At 40.5% G+C, this 22,188-nt stretch overlaps 1 protein-coding gene across 1 annotated transcript in view; it reads right to left on the bottom strand.

The window, feature by feature from the left end:
* Positions 1-488: 488 nt before the first annotated feature.
* TPH2 (tryptophan hydroxylase 2) overlaps positions 489-22,188 on the bottom strand; it is a 51,975-nt gene continuing 30,275 nt past the window's right edge. The window contains exons 9-11 of the mRNA XM_074572647.1: positions 9,707-9,802; positions 1,554-1,687; positions 489-1,466 (exon numbers count right to left, since the gene is read on the bottom strand). Coding sequence (XP_074428748.1) covers positions 1,292-1,466; positions 1,554-1,687; positions 9,707-9,802 — 405 coding nt within the window. The 3' untranslated portion in view covers positions 489-1,291. The remainder of the gene's footprint in view (positions 1,467-1,553; positions 1,688-9,706; positions 9,803-22,188) is intronic.

Genomic DNA, 22,188 nt, shown 5'->3' with positions numbered 1-22,188 from the left:
AGCCACGTGGTGTCCATTAAGAAGGGTCCATACAATATAGTCAACTCTCCACTATCTTGGCTAATAGGAGAATAGAATAACCCAGATAAAGGAAAGACATGCATAATTATTGCTTCCAGATAAGAGCCGGCTCAAATATTTCTGCACTGTGCTCCCCAGACAGAGCTTGTACTTCTGTCAGAGCTTTCTAACTTAAGAGTTTATTAACTCAGGCATTGCCTGCATCCATCTGGTACAAGCTACGCAGCTTGGGTGTCTCTATGATTTAATCACCCCAAACGTAATTTACTAACTGATAATCGTCTTGGCTATAATTAAATAACAGCTTCCATATTCACCCTTTTCTACGCACTGATACTGATACAGTGCAGACCCAGTCGAGCATGGCCATGTCAAGGTTGAATGTGGCATAATAAGGAAAGGCAAATTATGCATGAAATGCAAGAGGAGAACGTTCAAAAGACAAGGTAACGCGGAAGGCACACGATGATGTAGAAGGGCTTTATATTCACATCTAACAACCTAGAATTAACACAAGCCCTTCCTCTCTTATTCCCAGATCGCCCTTGCAGAGGAAGTATCCTCAGGACTGTCACAAGTAACGCATGCATGAACTAGAACTACCTTTCTGCATGAATTGTCAGAGGGTTTTTTTTATTATGGTGTTGCCATTACTCAGCCACGTTGAACATTTCTCAGTTGTGTGTTCTCATAATTTGTAATCTCCACAGAGCTTTTAGTACCGATATACAGCCTTCCTGATCTCAGCATTAGTATATAAATTGTACTGTTCAGTCACAAGAGACACTCAGTTCCGTTACAGATATATGGGCAAAACATTGTCTTCACCACTATAGAAAGAAATACAGATTCTCTTACAAAGAAAATGAAAATGTTGCAAATAACTTTCTGGATTCTTATGGGAGGAAAGGGATTATAAAGAAATAGACTCAGACTTCACGAAATCAGCAACACCATTTCTTATACATGGAAGTGAATCATCTTGTGGAAACCAAACCATTGCTAGGCAAGTTTTTAATGGTGCACTTGTATATGCCATTGTGTTGAGGAATTGATGATTATATTCTGCCACATTCCATGTTGCATTTACAAATCAGCATTGCCTTGGTTTGTCAGCACATTACAATTAGACAGAGCTACACAACGATGCAAGCCACGGGCCAAGCTGTAAAGGGAAAATGGATGGGTTTGAGAAGTTAGCCGTATCGTGGGATGTTACTAGACTGGCTACAGAAAAAGCAGCTGACAGCAAATCATAGTGCCACACATATCAAATCCCTAAATATCTGTTCATTTTGCTTAAAGCATCACATACAGTGTTTAGATCACTGCGGAGGTCTTGAACAACATTTTCTATGCTCCTGGTATCCTTCAGAATCTCAATGCTTTGCGTATATGGATTGAAATACACAGAGAAGGGACGATTGATTGATTTGGCGAAATCCCTGAAAGAAAAAAGAAAATTAACAACTCTTTTTTCCAACCGCTAAAGATGAGAAAATTAGATTTTTGGGTCAAGGGATATAATTTACCTCATCTTTTCTTTAGCTTCTTCAAAACTTTCTGAAACAAAGTAAGCTTCCTGGAAAGTAGTGATAAGGCATTCTTGCAGACAGGTTGTCTTTGGATCGAATGTTTTCACATTGGCTTTGTCAGAGAGAGCATGCTGCAAAACACACCATGGAATCTGTTAAACCATACTTTGATACTGCTGTGTGTCTATGCAACTGCTCATATATACAGCTTTTATATTGCTGTTCTCTATGTTTCCCATTAGTTGGTAGCCTCTCTTGTTTTACATACAGTGATTTTTCAGTGTGAATAAAATAAATCATTTATTACTTTAAAAAGCTCTTTTTATAAGAATAATTCTCTATAATAACTCAACATATAGGCGTACAGACTTAAATCTTCAGCTGGAAACAGGAAAGTCATCAAATAAACATTCCTGAAAAATTATCTGTACAACTACAAATATGTATGTCCCCAAAATTTCACTTAACCGGCAGAATTGATCATCGTCTTGCTGGGTGCATTGAGTCTGACCAAATCATTCATATAATCTGTGCTTTACATTTTCAGGCCAAAATCATATGCTATTTTCCTGACAGTGAGTTTAAGAGTGAAACAGTATCTTTGAAAATCCATTAAATAATGTCTACTTATTGCGTGCTCATGAAATGCATTACCCTTCTGCCGTGTATACCTGAGCAATAACGCTCCTTATAGCACTGCAAGGAAAAAATAACTAAATAAACAGACATAGATAAGTACAGAGCAGACACCGTGCAAATGAGGCATCAAATGCTGCTACCCAGAGAAGAGATTCCTGATTAGCTTTCCTCTTTACATGACTGGCACAAGCCACCACAAAGGACACAGAGGTTTCAAAACTGAAAACCAGGTACTCAGACATTTTCCAACACAACCTTTTTCTAGCTCCTTTTTCCACTTGAATACTTGCGTGGTCTTTTGGACCTACCTTAACTTTTAGAGCACACATATTTTCATTCTCAGTGCTCTGTTCAAAAGTACGAGGAAGGAGAGCATTTTTAGGTCAGCTTTCAACCTTTAGTTCCCCAATATCTATCCATAGTGAAGATGGGCATGTAAAGTATAGAGAAATGACAGGGAGGGAGCAGATCCCTGAGGTCCAAAGGTGCTTCTTACTTCTTTACTTTCTTTCTGCAGGGACATTCTTTATAGCAGAGTAAGGTATTAACCTTAAGGTATTCATCACACCTTTTATCTGAGCTTTTGCTTATGCTCATTCCTAAATCCCTGTGAAAGGCTCTGAAAATATCACACTAGCTCTCAACCTGCAGTCTCCAAATAACAGGACATAAAACTGGAACAAGAACCTCTTCCTCCCACCTTCTCTCTCTCCAAAAATAAATACATGAAAAATTAATGCATGGAATCTTAAAATGTCAGGGAATTAACTTTCCTTAGTACATGTATCTTTTCCTTTTCACATGGTTTGCTGTTTCTAGCCAGCCACCAGTTAAACAGCTCTGAAAACAAAAATAAAAAATGCTCTGTCTTAACCAGCATCCTCTTCTAAATGGACTGCAGGAACAGGCTCGCCTTATTTGGCCCCTGTCTATATCCATGTTGTCACTTTCTCCTTGCAGAGCCATGATGTGGTTGAGTGCCTGTAAATTTAGCCATTTACCTCCTTCTATCAAAATTAATTTGTTTTTCTTGACTGGGAATTATAATAGGCTCCCTGGGAGGTTAACTATAGACAAAAACATCGCCTCTTAAGGTGCCTTTGTACTTCCAGGTGAGACTTGATGCCTCAAACGTCTAAAGCACAAAGATTTAAAACTCTGAGTGGATTGAGTGAAGCCCTGGGCAGGGAATCAAGAGAGCGACACGGGGCATATTTTCTTAGGATCTGAATCAGTAGGTGACCACTTCTGGCTCACAAATTCTTTCCTGTACTGTGACAGCTTCAACAGAAAGAGTGACAGTGTTGTCCCCTCCCCTTCTCTTCTCCTCCACTCACTAACGGCTTCTGCTGGGCCAGGCCTACTCCTTGGGATTAAAGCCATCAGAGGCAAGAAGGGATTCAGCCAGCAGCTCCTACATTGTGAACAGCTGCTCTAACTGCTGAGCCCTAATTTTATAAAAGGAGCGAGTTTAAAGAGAAGCAAAAGCTAATCTTTATCACAGTGGATGTCCTCTGAAAAAGCCTTTCTGGTTATTCTCCTCAGATTATCTATGTTTATCTATGTTTATCTATCATTTCAGATTCCTACTTTCTGGGATACCAGCTTAGTTTATCCACGATCAGAGCTGCTGCTGCTGCTTCTCAAAGCAACTCAGCAGAGACTGGGATGCGCAGACACCAGGAAACATGCAACCTGGAAGTAGAGGGTAAAGAATTCAGCCATGCCTTCAAAGTTAAGTGACAGCTGATCAGTTATTCTTAGGATTGCAGTTTGAGAATTAAATGCCTAATTTCTGATGAATTCCCACAGACACCTATCTCCCTTCTAGGATATGGTCTTTTGTCTCTTGGATCAAGTAGGCATTGTCATGGCTACCAAAGCAATGGGAAACATCTTTGCAAAGCTGGATGTTGTTTTCAAATTCTGCAGCCTGGCATCCATAACATCTACTATTGAGTTGATACGCTGACACCAGCAACGCCAGAGATCAGCAACTGAACTGAGCCTGCAGACAAACATTCAGACAGACCACAAACTGTCTCATGTGAACTAGGATGGTCAGGACACCGACTCAAAGCCAAACTAGAGTTTTTTTCAGAAACATTACAGTGGTCTACAATGTTGGTCCTTGGCACTCTCAACACTATGAAGTACAGAATCTCAACAAAAAACTTTGTCTGGTAAGTCCAAAAGCTTTCAAACTCAAGCCTGGTTTTTTTTGGTTTTTGGTTTTGTTGTGTTTTTTTTAATTAATACTAGTCACTTATGTTTTGGTTGGACATTCAGTTCTTCAGTAAACTCAAATGAGTAAGTATCCAATATGGATTTCTCCATTAGAAATCTCTTCAGTTACCCACCTCCAATGAGATGTCAAGGTTAACAGCCACATGGAAAATTGCTCTTGGGCAAATAGAGTATCTTACCGTCTTGTGGATTTGTGATAACTGTCTCTAACGGCCCATTCATACAAATTGTACTGCTTATGCTAATACAGCTATTGGTGATTCTCCTTCAGCTTAAGCAACAATAGCTTGGAGTGAAACTTCTCAATGAATCGTCACTGATTCTCAGGAAAAGCAGCAGTATCAGACAGCTGGACTGCTTAAGAATTAGGCAACTACCCATACTGGAAATAAGCATAACACTAATGAAACGCCTCCACTCCCTGCTACATCAAAGGATAAGAGAGTGACAGAGGTACCTAACCACAGGTCTCTAGGTGCTAGGATGTCTGATGCATCTGTACAGGGATGGAAGATATAATGCAGGACCTAAAAAAGATTTACAAGTTTCTGGAGTGGCAGCTGGAGAGCTGGTCAGATATAATGGGGCATCGAATCACAGAATCATAGAATAGTTTGGATTGGAAGGGACCTTTAAAGGTCATCTAGTCCAACCCCCCTGCAACAAGCAGGGACATCTTCAACTAGATCAGGTTGCTCAGAGCACCATCCAACAAGACCTTGAATGTTTCCAGGGATGAGGCATTTACCACCTCTCTGGACAACCTGTTCCAGTGTTTCACAACCCTCATTGTAAAAATTTCTTCATTTATCTAGTCTAAATCTACCCTCTTTTAGTTTAAAACCATTACCCCTTGTCCTATCGCAACAGGCCCCGCTAAAAAGTTTGTCCCCATCTGTCTGGTAAGCACCCTTTAAGTACTGAAAGGCCACAATAAGGTCTTCCTGGAGCCTTCTCTTCTCCAGACTGAATAATCCTAACTCTCTCAGCCTGTCTTCATAGGAGAGGTGCTCCATCCCTCTGATCATTTTTGTGCGCCTCTTCTAGAACCGCTCCAACAGTTCCATGTCTTTCCTGCGCTCAGGGCCTCAGAGTTGGACGCAGTACTCCAGGTGGGGTCTCACCAGAGTGGAGTAGAGAGGCAGAATCACCTCCCTCAACCTGCTGGCCACGCTTCTCTTGATGCAGTCCAGGGTACGGTTGGCCTTCTGGGCTGCGAGCACACGTTGCCAGCTCATGTCCAGCTTTTCATCCACCAGTACCCCCAAGTCCTTCCCAGCAGAGCTGTTTTCAATCCCTTCATCCCCCAGCCTGTATTGATACTGGGGGTTGTCCCAACTCGGAGGCAGGACCCTGTTTCTTGGCCTTATTGAACCTCATGAGGTTCACATAGGCCCACCTCTTGAGTTTGTCCAGGTCCCTCTGAATAGCATCCCGTCCCTCAGGTGTGTCAAGCATACCACTCAGCTTGGTGTCGTCCACAAACTTGCTGAGGATGCTTCTCAGATGGCACCAGGCATTTACACTGAGCAATCATTTCCTAAGTGACCACTATCACTGACACATGAAAAAAAGAGCTTGGTCTTGTAATTTCTCCTTTGAGTATAAAAAATGGAGTATAATAACACAACTTGGAGCTTTTCAGTTTCACAAAAAAAAAAAAAACCCAAAAAGCAAAATCTTCAGCAAGCAAGGGGAAAACTTCAGATGAGCTATAAATACTGCATTGTACAGGAGGGCAGAATAAGAACACAGGTGAGAAGCTGCCTGCGTGCCAGTACTTATTTTATAGCCTTGCTATTCTGTGGGACAATAGAGTCTTGGAAAACCTGCTCTTAAATGTTTTTCTGCTTATCTTTAACAGAGGACACTTTCAGATTTGCGACCCTATTTTACCAGAAATTTGTAATGTTATCAGTATAATTTTGTCTATGGGAAAAGACTCTCTATTTAAAAAAAAAGGACTAAAATGAGCATCAGGGATCCAGGAGTTGTTTTCTATCCTCTTCATAAAACAGAACCAAAACTTGTATTTGAATCTTTTTGGTTATAAAGGCTAACGTTGCCTCTACTTAACACAAACTATCATTACAACAAAACATGACTGAATATTGTATTTGACTTAAAAACTCTATACAGAAAGATTTGTAGTCTACCTCTGTTATATATAGAAGCCTATCACAGGGATATAAGACTTGATCTACAGCCAACTGAAGTTGATAGAAGACTCCTTTAATGAAAGAGTTCAAGAGAGCATCATAGAAAGTAAATGGATTAAAGTTTCCGAGGACATTTGGACTGCCTTTTAGAAATAGTTTTAATAATTGAAATGTACATTATTTCTGCCTTATCTCTAAGCCCCAAATATATACTGTGTAATAACATTAGCTAGAGTTAACCTGACTATATTAGGCAGAACATTTTATAACTACTTACTGTATTACTCGTTTCCCCCCAGGCTTCATTTTCAATCTTCTCTTTCTCCTTATTTTGTTGTGCTTTTAATTTTTTTTTGGCTTGATGCTTCCATAGCATGTACATCAGGAGTTTCATTTTTCAGAATCCAAAATTCAAAGTCTAAATACTGAGTGGGGAAAAAACACTTGAAGGGAATCCTATATCGATAGGCTGGTGCCCACATTTCTCTAGCTTTTAGAGCTCTTTTTCGCTAAAGCCATTGACCAGATTTGCAGAGTGGAGCACTGTAACATAGGAATAGGGATGACTGAACAAGCCATTCACTCATCTGAAAGGCCCAAATACTGCTGTCCACTTCCACTCTGCAAATAGTGTGACTCATTTATTCCCATAAATTTCTAGAAATTATACATTAAATTGGCCACCATTTTGTTTTCTGTGAACAATGTTGCGTTGGAAAGAGAGCTGATAGGGAAGGGCAGCTGGAGAAAGGGTTTTCTTCTTGCTGACAAAAGCACGTTAATATCAAATGCCTGTAAAGTCAAGGTAAAATAACCAACATTGAAACAAGATCTCCCTTTCTAGTGATAAGGGTAACTAAGCATTTGAACTTCTTCACAGCAGGGACTATAAGCCCACAATAGCTGCTGTCTTAAGAATAGCAGTAGTTATTTCTGAAAGGACTTCTTCACTCTGACTCCTATGAGAAGTATGGGGGTTGCACACACGAGGGTCAGACTTCATGGCCATGCAATCTGAGTCTCCTATTCATCCCCACTCACCACAGAAATAGCCGGTATTGTTCTCTTAATATTCAGAGCAATTGCTGCCATCCATTAGGATGTCAGTTACAATCAGGATATTGATATCATCAGGATCTCACTACAGTCTATTATATTACCATTACCTTTCAGACACCTTCAGATCAAGGAAGAAATTTTCTCTCCCAATAGGTGCTAAGAGATAAAGGTGGAGGTAAGGGAGGTTGCTTTCCCAGGAAACGTCAGATACTGGCAATGGCTTGATGCAAGGCACCAATGTCATGGGTGCCCAGACATTCTCCTTCCTAAGCACCTGCCTGATGTACCTTGTTGACAAGAAGCACAGTCACTGCCAGGTTTCTGGTCTAAAAAGAGCTTCTCCCATGGTCAAATTAGCAGAAAACTTAGGGGTTTTGCATTTTTTTTCCTTACTTTTACCTCTTTTCTACCCTGGAGCACAGTCCCACCAAGACTTTCTGGACATTTTTCACCTTATCTGTTCCTTCATGGATACTATCGCTATTTGTGGTACGGTGCTGTTCTGTGCCTGCAGCACACAAGTGCTTAGTCTCTCAATAACTGAAATGTCTAACTTAAGTCCCTACGCTTGGTATATGCAAGATCTGGTGAAATTTAATAGCTTATGATACACAAGAGGTCAAACCAGATGATCTAATAGTCTCTTCTGGCTTCACATCTATGAAATATATATGTAGTGTAATAGAAAAGTGTACAATATTATTGATTTATGGCAAAATTATTATGAAATATGGCCATACCTTTGAAGCAGATCAATATAGTTCATTAATGTGCACATTATTTAATTTTTACTGTTGCTTTTCAAAAGGATTATTCTTGGCATTTATACTCTGAGATTACTGCTGAGTGAAGAACACCGATTTGGCATCACAAACGTGTGGTAACAAAATATGCACCCTTGACAAGAATAATGTGTTTGTTTATGACAATGATGGCAGAAGATGTATTATGTTTTTGACTGTTCATTTCCTCACTTTTATGCCCTTAGGTTTTGTAAATGATGCGACAGGTATTTTCAGGGTCATCACCTAATGACCATAACTGTTAGTTCAAATAAAAGGCCTGATTTTCTGCAGAAACCTGCACAGAGTTTGGGGCTCAGCACTGAATGTCGTTGGACCAGAGGAAAACAAGTGGGACACGTCCATCCCTTTGCATTTAACCTCTTTTTGCACTGTGGGTACAAAATATTGCCAGTCTGATACAGAATGCTTCTGTGACTGAAGTACGCACTGAACTTAGAGCAACTGCAATGCGATCAAAGAAAAAATACTGGAGAAATTAATTTTATTCAACCTTTTTTCTATTAATGAAAGAACAGCAATTTGACTAACGAGCCTCCCCATGAACACTCTCAGCTACAGGTGAAACAAACAGCAAAAAGACTGAGATTCTTCTTTTAAACTGCCAGGTAGCTCACAGAAAGCCAGCCCAGGAGGGTGGGAAGACATTTAAACACAAATAAACCGCAGATATATTGCAAAACAGTTTGTAAATACTATTCTATATATGCTTCCTAAAACCAAATGTTTACCTAAAAAGCTGCCAGGAGTTCATTTGGGTCCCAGAACACGGTACTCTTCCCTCTCCTTCCCCTTCCCTCCCATCTTACCAACAGAGACATGTATTATGTCCCAAAATACTACACTTGCGACAAAATACCTTTTGCTTGTTCCTATGTTTTCTAGGCATAAAAAGAGGCAATAAATGATCCACTACAACTACTCACATCATGCAAGGTTAAACACTTTCACCTTTGTAAGAATAGGGCTCTAGGTACTGTCACATAGGCATGTACTTCAAGTCCAGCATTCAAACAGAAATAAGTTTTGTAATTTATAGTTGCTTCATTACTTCAGTCCTTACAAATCCATTTCACGCTTCAAGTGCCAGCTGATATTTCAAACACAGATTTTAAGTCAATATCACATTTTTAAAGTAAGCTTTTTATCTTGAGAACTTTAACTGTTATTTGCAAGTTATTTGCATCCAACTATTACTTTGTTAAGATTAAAAGAAAGTTGATTCTGCTTTAAGGGCACATACCTTTAATTCGCCAATAGAAGACAGAAGTCCTGCCCCGTAAGCACGTAGCTGTCCTTCTTGCTTGCAAAGGCCAAATTCAATCGTAAAAAAATAGCACTGTAAAATACAGAGATATACAGATACATACAGTGTAGTTGCAAACAGGCACTTCAGCCATTACAGTTGGTACCATATTCACTTGATAGCCCCACTTCTTCAGAATTTCATGTCTTTAATATAAATTCAGATAAAGCATGTTATTACTGCTAAGTACTTTAAATGTCATGTTCTGTAGTAAGGGAGATTTGCACAAAAATGTCAGATTCTGCATTTTTCTGGGTACCCAAGGAGTTCGCAGGAATGGCCAGTTAGGAACAGACAAGCAAGTTCATTTAGATATCAAAGGCACCAATAGTAATCTGCAGAGATTTTTTGAACTTTCTGAAATATACGAAGTGCCTTAAAATAAAATCCTACAAGGCAGTTGGTCTGCCTGTCTAGGAACCTCTGAAAATGCCTGAGATCTAGTTCAGAGCACTCAGCGGTAAGATCAAGCTGATGCCATTTTAAAGCCTGGCACGTATTTAAGTGCTGTCTTGAGTTAGAATGAACTTACTTATATGTACGTGCTTAAGAGCCTTCTTGAGCCAAGGCCTTAGTCTTCACTAGATTTTACTCTGTCATAAATGAAGAACCAATACGCCACTTGGCTTCTTAAATTACAGAAAGAAAACTACAGTCAGTCAAATGCGTTCACTTGACCAGTCCATTACAGTTGTTCTTTAGATCTACATTCAATCAAGTAACACATCTGAGCTGTAAAACTGATGAGAAGCTGTGAAAGGGATGTGCTAAATCAGCGTAACAGTACTATATCTAACTTTGCCGCATCCACCCAACAAAGTGATATGTTCGGAAGACCGTAAGAAGTACAGATAGCCAGCCCACTGTACATGCAAAAGAAGACAGTCACTTCTGCTCCTACGGTACTGAGTTTTAGTCTGGTTTTGTTATGACACATCAAGATTGCTTTTTGATGTTCGTTCGAACACATGAGATTAAGTTAGTAACTATGTCCACATATGAAGGTTTTAAGAAGTTGATTTCTAACTTATACAAAAATACTGCATACAGATACATGCACACATACCTATATACGTGTGTGTGTTTATTACATTATGTGCCAATTTCAGTTTTTGTTCAAAGAGACATAACTCCACTGAACCTAACAGATTTACAGGTCTTTGCAGAAAATATTAATTTAGGATAAGAAACAACCCAGTATTTGGTACTAAACCTTAAGTTTTTCTGAATAACTTGAGAAAGGATCCTAACACAATGGGGGGGGGGTTGCCCATTTCCTCCTTAAAACCCCCACTCTTCCAGGCTGAGTATCATACTAAATGCAAAAGAGCAAAAATTAACAGCTCTCTGAAGTTCAACAAATGTTTAGAAATTGAGAAATGATTCATTTCTCTGCCTCTCATAAAAGTTCCTGTAGAGCTAGTGATTCATGCAGCATGGCACTATGTAGAAAGGTGTAATAAAAAAGAATAAAAACATGAGCCCTCTGTCTGATCCAAACCTGCTAAGTCAGCTGGGAAGAAGGAAAGGTTGTAGTGACTTCAAATGTCTTGAATCAGATTCCACCGCAGCAGTCAAAGGCACAGATAACCACAAGAGGAGGTGAAATCACAACATCGTCAAACAAAAAAAAATCAAAGTTCCACCTCTGGCTTTGCCATTGAGTTGAATAAGCCAAGTTAGCATACATTTTTTCATTAGATGCAACGAGGTGATGTCACCACTTAAGAGGAAGGCTAAAACAACCAGTTTCCAAATGAGACATCTCAGGAACAGTCAGATGCACAAAATGACAAAGGCATCACTGCAGGAGCGATGAGTGAAGCTGAGAGACCTACCACCAAGAAGAGTACAAACTTAGCTTCCCTGCCTAAATATTTTGCCAGAAAAACCTTCAGGAGGCTACAGTCCTGGTTCTGTCCCTGCTGCCACTGCCAGCAACGAACCACTCAGCTTCACACTTAAATCCACTAACAGCTTTTAATTCCCCCCCTCCCCCTCAGCTCTCTTAAAAGAACGCATACTGTAGTGGTTCTTAACGCCCTTGAACACAAACATCCCAACAGAGACACAGCAGGACTGGGCTCCTGAAAAAACACAGTGATCTCAGTCATTTTCATTTTTAAAACCAACGACGACTAAAAAGGGGGGGGTCTGGTGTTTGCCTGTTATAGATCTGTAAGAGCAGCTATGACTCTGCCCCCATATGTGGGACACCTTTACTGTAGACCTTCCTCAGGCTGAGGAGGACCAAACCGATGTCATGCTGCTTCCAGGAGAATGCCCACTCGGCAATCTATAAGGCCAGTGGAGGGAGGGAAAAGTAACGCTCTCCACTTCCCTGAGGACGTGCAGTCACAGGGAAGGAAGGGGCAGAAGGCTGAGAGCTGACGCTGGCAGAGGAGAGAGCAATCCCCGCTGCCCAGAGGTAGGGTGTTCACAAGACAGAGGGAGACCTCGATTTCACTTCCTCCTTGATGGATAGACAGCACACACAGAGCGAGCTTTTTTTTCTTTTTACTTAAGTTGAAAATTTATTATTATTATTATTATTATAAAAGGAAGCCATATTTATAAGCCAACACTTGCTGATGAGAGCCTATCTTCAGTATTGATAAGACTTGCACTCTCAGTATAATGAACTCAAATAAAATGCATACAAAATGACCAGATGATAAAATATGTCTGCCTACTACTAACCAGTGGCACTAAGCTATAGCAATAATAAAAGCCCTTCAAATTAAAAGCTGATTGTTTGATAAATTCACCATATGCAACAACTACAATTTCTGTACTTAAGAGAGCTCTCCTTAGCAAAGAAAATGAGATAGCTCACCCAATGCTGCCATCTTCAGATCATTATTCAGCAACACACGATTCCCCCCCCCCTCCCACTCACAGACAGACACGCAGAGGCAGCTCCATGCATTATGAGACTCTGCAGGCTTTGGCAACCCATGCTCTCAAGTCTACCAACATCGAGGCATACCGATAAGGAGGTTAAATATTAACTATATAGACACACTTTTTATAGACCAGACACATAAATACCTACTATATGTCTCTCTTTGTAGGGTAAACTACACTGACTGTGGTACTCTATATTATATACAGCATAACTGCACTGGAGTGGAAATGACTGAACAAAGAAATAGCTGTTGAGATAAATACATTTTTTAAATTCTCAGCTGAAGGCTGATTATTTCATTGTTGTTACACGTGGGCTGGTGAATGCAAGCGCAAATGGAGGCATGCAGGCTCTCATGTTCTGATTTCAAATTTTGGACCCACCTCTGGCATAGTCCCAGCCTGCGGTTCCTCTACGAGCTACAGCAATATCCTGTCATCTCCCTTTAGTTCCAGTTCCACCTCATCTTTGGGGTGAAGCATGGCTTTGCTACAACCTATTCTAGGAAGTTGTTTTGAAATAGGAAAGGTCTCTTTCCATGTTGCATAAATTCTCAAAGAGCCTTCCACTAAAATGCCGCTCTGCTAGCCAAATCAGCAAAATAAAATGAAGAGTCAAAGGGCCAAATGAAGGATTTAAAATAATTTTTAAGCCAAGAGACATCGATATAATGATCAAGACTGTGCCAGAAGCACAAAACAGTGTACAATATGATCTTAATTTATTTCACTTATTTAACCAAAATATGGTATATATGAAATACAGTCATGCTCACAAAACACTGTCTACATGGGTTCAAAAATTATTAAATAGATCCATGAAAGAAAATCCTATTAAGGGCTATTAAATACTAATATAGCAGATCTCTTCCTTCAGAGTCCCTGAATCAAAAATCATTAGCAACTAAAGCAGTATACTGGGAAAATATCACCACCGTACGGCTTTAGACCTACACTGTCCTCCAGATGTCTGCCATTTGCCAGTGTCAGAGACAAGATACTGGGGCAGCTACTCTGGCCCAGTATATGTGCAATTGTAAGAGTCAGATCAGTTGTCCTACTATTGACAGGAAAGATCACGCCCTGGCAAACTCCAAGACTGGTCTCCATGGTAAACACAATGTCTGTTCTTTATGTTCGGGTCTATTCTTCAATACAGGTACTGTCCTGCATTATAAACTGGATTACCAAAAAGAGAAAGAAATAAATCAGTGACACCTATGAAAGCTAATAATAAAAAAAAAAAGTCACTCAAGGGTGTTCAGAAATTTTCAAAGGCAGGAAGAAAGGTCTGATACGCTCAACTCTCCTCATCTGACCGGTTTCTAAGGCATTGAAAATTACTCCTCACAGCACATTTTCCATTTGGGAATCTCCCTCCTGGGACCCGTGCAAAGAGCTCGTACAGCGTGTTGGGTGCTAATGTCACAGAGTCAGTACTTCAAAACCTGACTTGTTCATAAAAAGGCCTTTCAAGCCATTCCACTTCGCTTAGTTTTCTTACGGTATAGCTTAGAGACTGGTATTTGTGTTCACTTGGCAATTTTCAGCATGATGTATAACATGAGATTTTATCTGTTCTCTAGAAGTACCTTGTAAAGATGTTGTCAGGATGAGTCCTGAGAACACCAACCATGTCAAGAGCTCATTCACTTGCACTCCCTGTCGCAAGGGGGAAGAAGGAAGGACTGAGTAACTGCATGACTGCAATACTAGCACGTGAGCAGGAATATTCACCACTACAGGAGCTTCTAATGGGATGGAGCGACAGCCCCAAGCTGACACACAGTACCACAAACAATCACTTTATATTTATATATAAAATTAGTTGCAATGAAGACAATACAACTACTAATGTGTGTAAATACTTGCAAGACCAGTGCCAAATAAATAACCTTAAGAAAACATCTTGACCTCTTTTCTACTGGATTTATTATTTCAAAGGATATTTGAATGGACCACTCTTAAAATTCAGATGTGTGTGATACGTTCGTAATCTGCAAAGATTAATTCCTTTTTCCTTAGAACAGAAGGAAATCTTTGATATTTTAGCTCTAAAATTATTCACCTAGAGATTAGCGCTCTCATATAGTTGTAATTATCTTGTAAGAAGATAGTTATACACAACTGACTTTCAAAAATCCCGTTGTTAGAAATTAATCCTAAGAATTAATGAAGTAAAGGTGTGTTCTTTCCCCCTGTAAGAGTTGCTCAAGTTGCAAGCAAATATTGATTCAGAGGTGTCGTCAATTCCATTTGCGGTTTCTTTCTTCATTCAGAGCTGGCGCAAATAGATTTGTGAATAGTCGCTTATTTTTCAGTCTCAGAGATATCAATAGTCACCAAAAAAAAAACCAGCTGGCATCTCACATTTGACTGAATTATTCAAAATTCACAGTCTGTTGAGTAGTATCAAGAATGCTCCGCTACAAGAAACAGACAGATGTAACACAGGTAACTCAGGCAACTAGCCAGTACAGCCCAATGTTGGAGTCCAAACATCAAGCAATCCCGGCTATTTGACAGCTATTCATGTGGGAACATTATTGAGTAGAAATGCAGGGAGACTTTTGAACAACAAATAAATCTCATGATGAGCTTGTGAATAGATCAAAAGCAGAAAAGAAGTAAAATTCAATGGCTAAGTCTTTCATTATAGATGATTTGCCTACCTCCAATAAAGGCAGTGACCCTATTCACAACCAACAGCATTTCTAAATAAGAAAACAAAGTTTAATTTTTCAGAGTTACCTCCTTGAAGTATTTTGTTTAGTCTGCCACTTTGAAATGTATTTAGGCTCACTGAAATGAGGCTTCCTTTGGGGATTTCAAAGCGTATATATTTAACAATATTCTCCTTTTCCCCCTCATCTGACTGCTTTGCATTCAGACCTTTCACTAAGGGTGAATGCCTGGAACAATCTCTTCATAAACAGAAGTTTGAGTAAATGTTGTGCCGCTCATTAGAGCACGCGGGGATAGACGCACACCAGCCTTCCCATTTCTGTTGACACTCACAGTACACAGTATCACTATATGCAAATTCCTCTAAGAGGCTCGACATGCTCAGAGAAAGCATGCACTATAGTGAGCACAGTGGGGCTTAACCCCTTGTGAATACTTTGAAATTATATGTTTCTTTTTTCAGCAGTATCTGGAGAAAAACTCATAATGGCAATCAAAACTACCATCCTGAGCTTGTGAGGAAGCAGAAAACGTAGCTCAAGCAACACAACGCTACAGTGGTATCAGTAAGGATGTAACTCCGTAACTCCAACACTGGGGAGCACAGCCAAGACAAGACAACGCATATGGCAGTTGCCTACCTTGCAGATGCAATCCATAAGATCTAGAGGACATTCCTACTAACATCTTTGTGTCTCTTGAGAGAATGTGTCATTCTTCTGTCCATTCTCACATGAAGGAGGCCCTCTTGCTACTCTAAAGAGTGGGCAGAGAGAATGGAGGATGAAGCACCTCTGGGATCTTTCTGCTGCTGCCACTCCAAAAGAAGTTATTTCCCACAGAGCTGGAGCCACTGAATCTCCCACTGCACATTTGAATTACTCCTAAATAATCTGAATTCAGTCTTGCTCTGCGCAAAGATGGTGTCTGTCCACCCCTCTCAGTTGAAAACCTTGGAGACCCCTGGAGCTGCAGGATCGGGAACCTCAACACTTAATCAGAAAATGTTTCTGTGTAAAAGGCCAGTGTTTCCTGGCAAGGCAGCAATTCCCCTCCACCAAAGCTAGTGCTCACAGAGATGATGTGAAAAAATCACTCCCACAGAAGCACACTTGCCTCAACCTGCTCAGCTCTCACAGAAAGAACTCCTATTTTCTTCAACATAATTAACTAACAGTGCTGCAGGTTAATATGCAGCTGAGGAGATGAAACTATGAACTGCTGCTTAGATCATTCGTTAAACATAAGGCATCGAAGCCCCAGTGCTTTACCCTTCCTATTTACCCTTCCCTATCATTTGACTCTTATCTTGAACAACTTCTAAAACCTGGGGTTTTAAGGTTTATTAATTTCATACAGAATTATTAGAACAAATGATGTGCAATAATGAGCCATTCCCTTTCCACTTTATTTTACAACATGTAATGTGAATTCATGTTCAGCGGTCCCCGTGGTAGCCGAAGTGAGTATTTGCTCATTTCTTTTGCAAGCTGTTGCTTCAAATTTCAGACATCTAGAGATTTCACACAGTTAATGTAAGAGGCACAGTCAGGTCTTCCGACATGTTAGCTGGGACTGTTTAACCACAGTCTTCAATCTGTGCTGCCTCATGTGACACACCTGATCTACCATGATCCTTCACAATTCACTGGCTGCAAGCAAAGACTGTCTTTAGGGCTCTGCTGTTCCTGTTTGCCAGATCTTTGTCCTGCTACTCTTTCAAATGAGGAGTTTGTGTTAACAAAACCTATGAAAGCAAGAACAGTCCTGATTTTATACATTACACGGGCAAGGGCTGGCACCCCAGAAGCCCTCCCTTAGCACTGTGGCTTATGCTACAGCTTGGAGAGTATGACTCCTCTAGCAAACAGCCAGGGACTTGAACACTGACAGGTTGGCATGACCCAAGCAAGAGCAGAATCTGAAACAAATACACATACCAGAGATCATTTAGCTGTCCTTCACCTGACAGCATGCCCATTTTATGGGGAGCCATCAACCCTAGGACTGTTGTTCCAATTGTGAACTGCATTGCTTAGAAGAACACCCAGAGAACTGGCAAGAACAACTTCAGACACTTTTCCTCCTCTGGCATCCAGAGCCAGCATCTCTACAAAAGCCTAGCCCAGCCCTCAGGACCCATCTCCCACAGTTACCTGTAGACCTCAGCACTGGTCCAACATAGTTTTCCCCTTCTCTAAAAAGACCAACTTCCATTTCTCAGCAAGCACGCTAAGAAGGAGACTCAGAAGAGAAGGCATGAAGTTGCAGCACTCCCTGAAATACCAAGAAAATCTCTTCAGGCTGGGCAGGCAGAGTCTGTCCTTTTTAACGTGATGCCACGCTCTAAGGAAACCGCATAAGGGGAAAACTGGCACTGGAGCCTCTTCCACTTATCTGGGAGAAGTTTTTGGTAGACTGGTAAGGTAAATCCACAGATTAACAAGAAGCAAAGGTGTAAGAACAAAACACAGTACAGGCAATCCTCATTTTATAAGCAGGGAGTTTACTGAATCACCGCCCTATGCCAGTCCACTGTCAGCATTAATTACCGCGGGTGGCAAGGCCTCTTTAATAACTATCCTTGGCCAGCCAAGAGACAGACCCCCAGCATCCTCCCTGACAGGCATTCCCCTGGGGAAGGCACCAGACGCATGTGGTGCTTCTCACGATGCCATTCCCTGGAGCAGGCTGCGTCCCACCTAACTGCCAGGTCAATTACTGCATATGGCAACTGCACTGCAGGGAGCGATGCAGAAGAGTCACTGAGCCTCCCATGACATTTTAGCTGAGAAGGGTGTAAGGTTCTTCTGTACACAATCAGCAGCAAAAGTCCTAATATATCTGCTAATGAGGGTAAGTCCTATCTTCAGGAAGGGAGGCAGATGGAAGGATCTCAGAACTTTTGCAAGCCCTGAAATTGTGAGGGCTGAAAGACACTGAAGAGACGGCAACAACTGGCCAGCTAAGTTTTTACATTCTTATTTCAAGGAACAAATGCACTATTTCTTCGCAGTCATATCCACTTCAAATTTATTTTTCAGGAACAAAAAAAGGGTAGAACTAACTTCCAAAAACAACAGCACCCACAGGAATTTTCTAAACATTTAAAAAAGAAAATTAACTTCTTGCATCTCTTTACTGAAAATGGATTTAATAGCTGAGACTTGTTTTCAAACATCACAGTTTCCAACAGCAACACCACATTTAAACTCAATGTTCTTTTAATCACATAAATGCAAAGGGACTCCCAAAAGCTTTTGTGGCTCTTAATGCATTTGCTTAACCTGCCTTGCAAAAAAACGATAGTAGGCATCAACCCAGATTGTAAGTTCTATTCATGTCAAGCTGACAGACAGATCAAAGAGAAGTAGCTCAGGGAATTTTAAATATCTATTAATTTTGCTACTATAAATATATCCAAATGGAAGATGTTTTTCACAGCCCCAAACAAAACCTTTTGCAAGTACAGTTGAGCATCTCTTTGTAGCTCCCTGCTTTTCAGCAGCGAAGGCATGTAAAATGAATCTACCATAACTACAGAGTAGTCAACTGAGTCACCATTGAGTTACCTGCCAGAAGTCTGTAAACACAAAGCAAATCCCATGAACACGTATCCAGTAAGGTGGAAAAAAGTTATACTGAGCAAAGTACCTGTGAGCAGAGAGATCACAGTTCTGCACTGTACCGAAGTCCAAGGAATTCACAGTGGTTGTGGTCTAGGAGTGACTTACCAAATGTGAAGATCACTCTGAAATCATAACTAGTGATCAGGGTCCCTCTGATATGCAAGTTTTCTGGGCACGAATAGGTCCTAAATTCATTGCTGATGTATAATATGGATCTGCTCATAAGCTAGTATGTTTATTCAAAGTTGAAAAATTAATCCTATAAAGGTGTTTACATTCTAGAAACGTATGTCTGGTTAAACTATAATTTTAGCCACTTTTATATAGTCAAACTGTTGTAATGGTAACAATTACAGGAAAATCCTTTAGAAAAAGAACAGTATGTTTTATGGGGAAAAAAGAATAATCTGAGAGTACCCACTCTTTCCAGCACGTCTTGAAAAAGCTCAAATTGTTTTATCCAGCACTACTAGTAGACACTATCTTTGTCAATGCCACAATGATGATCTATAGAATGTTCTCTATAAGGTACAGAAAATACAAAACTTACAGATGCTAACTGAAAAAAGGTTATCTTGTCAAAACTAATGCTTTGTCTGCTGCAAAAGCAAAATCCCAAACCTAACAAACAGCTTGAGGAAGTGGAGGGGTTGTTCAAAGCATGCCTGAAACAGCACCATCACACTGATGTTCTATTGACCTTGCACTGCAACAGCTTCAGCCACAGCTGGAATCAAACCAAAAGAACCAAAATTAACAGATACGAGGCCCTTCAACAGGGCTCTCAGGTTTCCAAAATTGTCAATAAAGAAAAAAAAAACTTTATACAATAACCTAAGGCTGCCAGCCAGCTCTAAGAAGTAGCTAACAGCATTTGTTGCATACTCCACCACGTGAGTTTGGTTTGGACAGAGAAAGAGCCACGACTGCAAAATCACGTGTCTGGCAGAGTCAATTCTTTCCCTGCAGAAACCCATATTCCTAAACAACAGGTTTTGGCAAGTAAATGATTAACAATAATTTTACAGCAACAACTCCTACTTTCATTTACATGTGTACAACCCTATTGAGTTTTAGGAGACTGTATACATGGAAATTAAGGTAGTATTTAGCCCACAGGCCTAAACTCATTGAAAGCAATGGCAAGCCTCCCCTTGGCCTGCTGTGGTGTCAGAGTTGAACCTATAAATATATAATTAAGCTATACTTACAAAATCATTATGGTAGATCACCCAAAAATATCTCAATTAAAAATTTATGGGACCATATTCCATCCAGCACTTTGATGCCATCTGATAGAAAGATGACAACAGGCACGAGAACCACTTCCAAAGCTGCAGCATTAAGCAATTAAGCCCTAGGCATAGTTAGCTCTTTATGGATACCAGCCATATTTCATCTTACTTCCATACTTTTATCTGTGCATACAAAGAAAATACCCAGGAACATGATGGATGAGAGAATTAGACTGAACACATGCTGTACGTTCAGTTCTCGAGCCAGTATTTAAAACAATCCAGATTAGTGCATAGTTGTGAATATTAAGTTTGGGTCTTTTCAGCTCTGTACAATCAAGAATTTTAAGATTCTTTCCAGAAGATGGTATTTGGGTCATGCATAGTAGCTACATGTATGAATGTCCCTTCCGGAAGAAAAATTATTCACTAAAATACTCCAGACAATAAAAAGAGAAGTGCATGCTTTGAGGACTTACTTCAGTACACAGAACTGCTTTGGTTTCTGCCTGAAAGCCAAATCTCCTGGCTTTCTTCTCCAGATGGGCCCACCAACCCCCCAGAGGAGGGCCAGGTGTGCAGGGTCACGTCCGTGGTGGCACTGCATGGCACAGGAGGATGCATGGGTCCCTGAGGGAGGGGAACCTGTAGGTGGCCCACCCCGGCAACACCGCAGGTCCCAGCCAGGCAACCGGGCAGCTCCGTTCAGGGAGCAGCTCCCAGGAGAACCCCACCTGCAGGCATGAAAACTTCTTTTGCACAGCACTCCTCAGCTGCTCTGACTCTGTAGAAAGCATGGATAAAGCCAACTCCTCCACCTGTGCACCCACAGCACGGACATCCCCTCGGCCCTAAGTGAGACCTAGGCATGGCTGAAATGAGTTGCCACGTGCTGAACTCCTTTACTTCCCCATACACCTGTGTGCAGCTGCCGGAGGATCTACACGTCTCATACAAATGACTCAAATAATTAACACTCTATGTTACAGAATCTTACAGATTTAAGTATGTAAACAAACACGACAGAATAAACAAGGAGCATTATAAAATTTGCTTTGTTAGTTTGCTTCAACACCTATATGTTCCTCTGAGAATGCTTAACATAGTATGGGGCGTACTGTGGTACACAAATAAAGCTTTAGCAGCTTGAGACCCTCGCAGTTCTGGACTGTATATGAATGTATTTTACAAAGTGAGCTTCACATGTATGTGCTATAAGCAAAGAAAAGTAAGCATAGCAGTGTCAGTATGAATGATACCTACACAGAGCCTGGGATTATCTCTTTCCTTCAACATATCAGTGAAAGCACAGGGGCAGTCAGGAACAGCAGTAGCAATATATTCCAAACCTTTCCTCTACTGCTTTGTTCCACCTGTTTTCTTTATTTAAACCTTTATTCCTGTAACTTATGTGCTTTGTTTGTAGTTGCTACCCAAAATGCTTGTGCTGCTGTTGCTCACTGGAAGCTTATGCAGGGTCCTTTCTTTTGTCCCAGTTACGTATGTTCTATAAATTACACTTTATGCCTTTTTGGTAATACATTTCCTACTCTAGGTCAAAAGAGAAAACAAATATGAAAAAAAAACCCTACCAAAATTCACAGACTCCTTCCATCTATTCCTCAACCCATCTCAACTGTATCCAACACCAAAATGGTAGATGCTTGCCATTTGCACACACTCCCAAACTCCACAAATTCTTCCTAAGCTCTTTTTTTGAGGCTCACTTTCATTACTGTTGCGGCAGAGCACGCATTTAGAGTGTGAGCTATTGAACTACCAGCAAAGATTACTATTGCAGAATCTGCAATTTCTTAATGAAAATGAAGTTTCTTCTGAAAATAAACAAACGTAATTAGCAAGCCAGTGCTGTGTGAAATTTGCACCATTCTCTTGTTAACCTACATGTCAAAATGTATTACTCGTGTGCATGTAAATTTGCATTTGCAGTTCAGTAACCTCA

The sequence above is a fragment of the Larus michahellis genome, chromosome 1, assembly GCF_964199755.1.
Source record: "Larus michahellis chromosome 1, bLarMic1.1, whole genome shotgun sequence".
In the NCBI taxonomy this organism is placed as follows: Eukaryota; Metazoa; Chordata; class Aves; order Charadriiformes; family Laridae; genus Larus; species Larus michahellis.
Note: the sequence above shows the minus strand (reverse complement) of the source record. Positions and strands in the feature narration are given on the sequence as shown.